Source organism: Onychostruthus taczanowskii, unplaced genomic scaffold (genome assembly GCF_017590055.1).
Source record: "Onychostruthus taczanowskii isolate IOZ18803 unplaced genomic scaffold, ASM1759005v1 scaffold16, whole genome shotgun sequence".
Taxonomy (NCBI): domain Eukaryota; kingdom Metazoa; phylum Chordata; class Aves; order Passeriformes; family Passeridae; genus Onychostruthus; species Onychostruthus taczanowskii.
The window spans coordinates 11,501,018-11,507,785 of NW_024498795.1; the positions used below are offsets into that span (position 1 = coordinate 11,501,018).

At 40.0% G+C, this 6,768-nt stretch overlaps 1 protein-coding gene across 9 annotated transcripts in view; it reads right to left on the reverse strand.

Annotated features, from left to right (window-relative positions):
• ZNF521 (zinc finger protein 521) overlaps positions 1 to 390 on the reverse strand; it is a 232,958-nt gene extending 232,568 nt beyond the window's left edge. For 5 of the 9 annotated variants that reach the window (XR_005952251.1, XM_041399332.1, XM_041399331.1 and 2 more), the window contains exon 1: positions 205 to 366. Coding sequence is in view for 5 of the 9 variants with exons in the window: in XM_041399332.1 (XP_041255266.1) it covers positions 205 to 351 (147 nt within the window). In the remaining 4 variants the exon portion in view is untranslated. Of the gene's footprint in view, positions 1 to 204 lie in introns of all 9 variants that reach the window. The other 4 variants (XM_041399336.1, XM_041399334.1, XM_041399333.1 and 1 more) reach the window with 2 other exon arrangements.
• Between the last annotated feature and the right edge of the window lie 6,378 nt (positions 391 to 6,768).

Sequence of the window (6,768 nt, forward strand, 5' to 3'; positions counted from 1 at the left end):
GGATTTTTTTTTCTTTTTTTTTTTTTTTTCCCCCTCCTTCCCCCCTTCTTCCCGAAGAGCCGGGTCGGCGGTAGCAGCCCTGGATTTTGGGAGCTGGATGTTGCTCTCTAAAGTCTACGGCTGGCTCGGCGGCGAGAGGAGGAGAGCCGGGAGCGGGAGGAGGAGGAGGAGAAGTGTGCTGTGTGCTCCCTCCTCATCACAAACCTGCAAGGTCTTGGACTGCGCTGTCGCTCCGGTAGTCCACATAATAATGGAAAATGGAAGCAAGGCCCCCAAAGCCATCAGGATGGCTCCAGAGGGGGCCCCTAACCCGCAGGGACTCGCTCTGTACGTAATCACTGAGGAAATCATTGTCAGCCTGCCTGCACTCACACACAGACAGAGGGGCATGATTAAAAGGCGAGAGAGAGGGAGCGGAGGAGGGGAGGGCGGCGGCCGCCGCCAAGACCCGGACTGGAGGCGGCGGGCACGGCCGCGCGCCCGGATCGGGAGCCGCCGCCGCTGCTGCGGGAGAGGAGGGGGAGAGCAAGGCAGGGAGGAGGGAGGGAGGAGGACTGGAGCGGGGGGAGAAGGAAATTTTTAAAATAAATAAATAAAATTAATTTAAAAAGAAAAATAAGGAAGGGGGTAAGGGAGAGAGAGGTGGGGAGCGGGGGGGGGGAGGGAAAAAAAAATCGCCGCCGCCCCGCTCACACACATACATACACGCCGCCGCTGTAATGTTATTAGAGCTACACAGCGTATTTCTCGGGTCTCTTCTGCTCTCTCTTTTTCTCTTCAGAAATTAAGGCAGAGCCGCGACTGAGAGTGGGAAAGGTCCCCCTTCTGGTAGGATGGATGTACGGAGGGAAAGCAGGCAGCCAGCGCCGGGCGGCAGCTAGCGAGGGGGGATTTATGGCTGGGGCTGCTGCATTGTTGCCGGCGGCTTTTTTTTAATTTTCTTTTTTTTCTTCCCTCTCTCCCCACCACCCCAACCGTATTGTCCTAAAGATGCTGGATGCGGTTTTGTTTGTAAAGCAACTAACCTGCCAAGTCTCACTCATTACGGATTAACTTTAAAGGCAGTTTTGTTTTGTTTTCAGGAGGGGGAAGTCTCTTTGAGTCTGGTGCTGAAGGATTTTCCAATATGATTGAAAAATTAAAATTTTTACAACTCACTCACCTTTTGTTTTAGAATGTTAAGCCGCTTAAATTACCACGGGTTGGCAACCCCCGAAATAACTTTTTTTTTTTTAAAGCTCTTTGTGAGAGGTAAGGAAGCATGCTACTCTCGGTAACTAAATAATATATTACCAGGAGAATTGTTTCTAAAATTGATTGCACTGTTTTCCAGATACAGTTTTGTTTACTAAGACTCCCCTCCTCCCAACAAGAACCATCTCTGTGATTCACTCTGCGGAGCAAGGGTATTTATTTATTTACTAATTGATTGGAGAGAATATACATGACATACAGTACATCAGAAGCTATGAACAGAGGACCTTAAAAACTGCTGGGACCTACATTTTGCTGTATAGAGGTTTAATATAAATTAAGTGGGATGATTAACTGTGTCAGTATCTAAAGCGCGATGAGGAGAAAGCATTGCTCTGCTCTTGGAAATCAAGGCAATCTCAGCTCACACAGAAAGAGAGAGAGACATGCACATGGAGACATTAACACACAGCATCATTAACCAGCCAAGTCCTTTCACTGAGTTAACTCACATCCATGCTGAAATCTGATATTTCAAAGTAGCAGTGTAATGCAAAAGCTCCTGATTTTAATTTTTTTTTTTCCTGATGTTCTTATTTTTATTAACTGAGCTTCACCACTTTCAAAGTTACAGGTGGTATTTACTAGGGTTTACATTCGTGCTGTCAGTCAAACAAGTGTCACTATATATCACCGTGTGTTAAGAAAACATACTTTGTGATTGAAGAATGAAGTTGTGTTTGGACATGTATTTTACAAGTAACAAAATCCATTTAATTGACATAAAAAAACACGGCTGCTGCTAGTAACTTTTGGGTAGAGTCCTGCTCGTAGTCGTAAAAATAACTCCAAAGAGAACAAAGCGCTTCAGTCCGGAGGAATGGCTGTTTAGGTAGCCGTGTGGGTGCCATGCTTTCACATAATGATTGTGTTTATACATGACAGGAAGCATCTGTAATCCACAGCTGCGGGTGCTCCAGCCCAAAGTCCTGATAAAATCTACACCTATGCTTCTGCATGAATGAAAACAGACTTCTCGAGCAGACAGAAAAGCAGCCTGCGTTCCTAAACTTTTTACCACTCCGTGGTCGCCCTCCGTCTTCTCCCTACTTTTCTGCAGACTAAGCTCTGTTCTGCCTACATCTCTAACAACTCTACTGTGCTCACTCCTACTACGCTTTTTTGTTCAAATCCTAGCTTTCCTCCCTTGCTTTGTCCAATAGAAACATATTTATATTGTGTTTTCCCCCTTTCTGTCTCTCCCCCCTGCACCCCTCCTCATTGCAGAGAGGTACGAAAACCCCCAGTGCTTGCATCTTTTTAATTTCCTACCTCAGTGCTCAGCACTGACTCTCGCCAAAGTGAGAAGCACTCTTTCCCTGAAAGTTACCTTGTTTCAGGAAATACTCAGATGCAACAAAACCAAGGCTTTGTTAAGCCGCCTCTGACCAGTCTCATCTTCAAGTCCCCTTTATTTCCATTGCTGTGTCACACAGGAAAATCAAGCTGGAGCAGAGAGGATATAATGACTTCTTAAAATATTTTTAGGCTACTTCAGCTATCCTTTCTCACTCCCACTTCTTCAAGTGTGCAACAGTTTAAGTTGGAACCGGGCAAAATGAAGTTACAGTTAAACAGGACGTGTAATGCTTTCTCAGAGATGACCTGTAACACAAGGTCTACTACATTTCACAGTCTGACCTGCACAAATAACAACCTGAGTTTTCCAGGCATTAATGGAATCTGATTTCCGCAGTTCTGTTCCTTAACAGTAGAGCCCATCCTTTAAGAAGTCGCGCTCCAGCTTCTAATTTATATATCCTGATTTTCTTTCCTGCTGCTGCGTGTGAATGTTCCAGCACAGAAGACAGCTAAATAGGAATTGTGTCAATATGATTATAAGATCTTTTTTATTTCTTTGTTTTTGAGAAGACTGGGTTAGAATAGTGGTAAAGGAAAACAACCGTCTTAAATTAATTACTGTCATAATTTGAAAAATGCCCTTCCTTTTCCCAGTAATTAATTTCAGTTCAAGAATTCAAAAATCAGCTGCAGTGAAGTTTAATTCATGTCTGTAAATACACAAGAATGGGAAAAAACTGCAGCTTTTAATAGGCTTCTAGCAATACACAGAACTGCATGTGTAAATTTCCAAAAAGCAAATTATAAAGGCTCGTATAAAAAAAAAAAGAAAAAAAACCCACCCGCTTGAATTAAGACTCTCCATTTGTTACTGGTGTAGGAGAGGTATAGTATATATACTATCAGATATCACTCACTTTCACTTGCTCCATTAAAATAGCCTATACAAATATTAGGTACCTAATGAAAATGTTACGTGATGCAACTCAACAGCAATTTCATGATGGGAGCCTCTTTGCAATGGATAAAATGGTTTCTGCATTTACATTTTTCAAATTTTCTAACAATACAAAATCTTGCTACAGTAGATTAAACAGAAAAACAACAGTTTATGAAATATGACCTCCAAAAGACTAATTGCAGAAGAAATATTCCGTCCCAGTCCAATAAATCCTTAATTTTAAATGTCAGCTGCAAAACATAAATCCCTTTAATAGATTTCAAACTGTGGTGACGAAGTTATAATTGTAGGGTCCAGCCCACTCAAAATCAGTCCAATGCACTCACTTTGCATTAGCCAGTCTTCTGGGTTTTGGTTTGTTTTTTTTTTGTTGTTGCATTTTGATCTCATCTCCGATCTTGTCGGAATTTTCCATTGCATTCCTGAGCCTGGTTCTGGATTACTTTTGGCTCAGATTGAATTGAATCTTGTTGCTATTCCTCACTAGATGACTGGAGTGCAAAGTCTACTTGACCATAACTTTCTGTGTCGTTTACTGCAGGGTAGCATGCACATAAAGACCCTCAAGTCATGTGAAATAAGAGCCTTGACCTCAAGACACAATAAAATTGGTTAGTTTAGTTGTAGCTCAAAAGGTCACTTTTTCTGGGACTGCCTCTGAGGGCTGTTTTAAACTAATTATTACCTTTGATTTTAACTTATCGTTTGTTAACAAAAGAGAGAAAGAAAAAAATACAACCCCCCATTATTATAATTTCAACAGTTTGACTGGCATGTATTTAACACTGTGGATGTATGAAAAAACAAGGTCCCTACCTGAGGAGGAGCTTACAGTGTAAATTAGACAGAGAGCTCTGTGAATAATAAAAGCAGGCAGAGGAGAGATTTATTTGAGTGTGGGAATAGCGGGGAGGTGCATAAGAGAAATATGTGGAGTTGAGAAATATTCTACCAGTTGACACTAATCACGATACTTTTCTTCCTTGTTCTGTTTTCATGTATGTGTGGTAATAGTTTTGTTTTTTCTCTATTTGCTTGCTTGTGACTGAGCTGTTCCCCTGCAGAAGCTCTCCTCCTGATTTCTTTTTCTGTTCTAGATTCTAGTACAACAGGTAATATAGGTATATCTTTATTCTTCTGCTCAGCCATGGAAAATAACACTGAAACCCCCCAAAATGTTATATATAATTCCCTTGGCAGTTTTTCCACAGAAGTATACTGAAAAGTATGATTCACTATTAATAGAAAGCATAAATGAACTTGAAATTCTGGGCTTTTTGACAGTATCATCTCCCAGAAAACCTCTGACACATCTTTAGAGCTTTGTTTGTTTGTTTGTCTTTTGTAGTAGGATGTTTCTAAACAAAAATGGTGTTTGCTGTCAATTTATTTTTCCTTCTGCCTAGTTGCATTAGACAAATAAAAATATAAAAAGAAAAAAAAATGAGCTGAACAGCTTCTTTCCACCATACTTTAACACAGAGAATGTGATGCTACACAGGCTTTATTCTTTTTAAGTGTTGAAAGTAGGATGATATCAGAAATAGGGATATCAGAAAAGGTGATGGATCAACCTGAGAAATTAAACTGTAATCAGTCAGGAGGACCAGATGGTGTTCATCCAAGAGCTCTGGAGGAACTGGAGACCAATGCAAGAGAGCTGCTAACACAAATATGTAATTTGTCATTAAAAATAGTTACTGTACCAGAGGACAGGAGAGTGGCCGAGGGTGTCCCTATCTCTTAAAAAGGTGCTAATGATGATCCTGGGAATTATAAACCAGTAAGTCTAGTATGAGGAAACTATTCAGAGAATCAGTAAAAATAATATACTTAGGCACACAGATAAGAAGTAAAATCTGCAATGCTTCTGCTTATGTTTCCTCAACCTTCCTAGAACTACAGGAAAGAGTTAATTAGTAGTCGATAAAGTAGAACCAGAAGATACAATTAATTTAATGTTTCCAACATCTTTTGGTAAGGTTTCTGAAAAGAAAAACACAGCAGATCCAGAATTAAAATCTATCTATGTTGAAAGTACTGAATAAAAGAGGGAAATCAAACCCCAAAATTTTAGAGCTATTAGAATTAGAATTTTGTCTTCTGAAAGCATTTTATAAATACTGTCAGATTACTACAACTTCCTAATGAGCTGGTTATATTAGAGGTGAAGTAACTTACCTGTAATTGTAAAAGCGAGCTGTGTCACAACCAGACTTCAGTTCATGAGCACCCAAGTTCCAGAGCTGCATTTAGGTGACTAGACAGCATCCCTTTCTCTAGGTACTGCAGAAGAATCAGTGGTCAGTAGAATCAGAGAAAGAGGTTAGCTCTGAATTGCCCCTGGGATCAATAGTGACAATAAAGATGGTTTTGTTCAACTTATTTATTAGAAAGCTTGGGGGAAAGTCTTCTGAAATAAAGAATGCAGAGCGTGTTTTCACTGTAACAGTCGCAGCCTCCTTTCTGGTGTTTAAACCGAGTGCCTGTTGCTCTAAAGGTAAAATTCATGGGGGTATTTGGCCATTTATTAAGTTAACTGATTTAAGCCAAAACTAGAAGAAATTCCAGAACAAGACAGTGAACTAAGATAAAACGGTAACATGATGGCATGCAAAATTTAACAGACTAATGCCAAGGAGTGTATGCTGGAAAATATTTTCAAGAACTGGTGGCTATTAATTAGCACAGGAAAATCTAAGCATCAGTTACTGAAAATGGTGTCCAGGATATTGCAGGAGCTTCGAAAACATACACAAGCAGAGAAAATATTCAGTATGAACAAAAAGATGGTTAAACATAAAATATTACTGTGCAGTTTCATGAGTAAAAACTGCATTTCCAGATATTCTGTTGTATTTTAGTCAGTGGGTTATAAGCAAGGCACGGCAAACCACGGAAACATACAGAGAAATGCAGTAAACATGACTAATGAAAGAGCGGAAAGCACCAAGAAGGCAAATTTAAAGGAAGAGAACGCTTAATTTAGAAATAGAAAAAGGTAGAAGACTTTTGAAGAGTTTTAGTACCACATAAAATTCCAGTTGATGCAGATGAGCTCAGGTGTTCCTGTCTGGTTTCTTGCTTTTTACAGAAAATAAGTGGGAAGCATATTTAATTGAATATATGGAGATGCATTTATTTCATCTAAATATGTAGTTAAATTGTGGGATTTATTGCTTCTGCATAGGATTGAGGAAAAGAGCTTTGTGGCAATGAGGGAGTAAAAATTAGAAAATGAAAACAAAAGG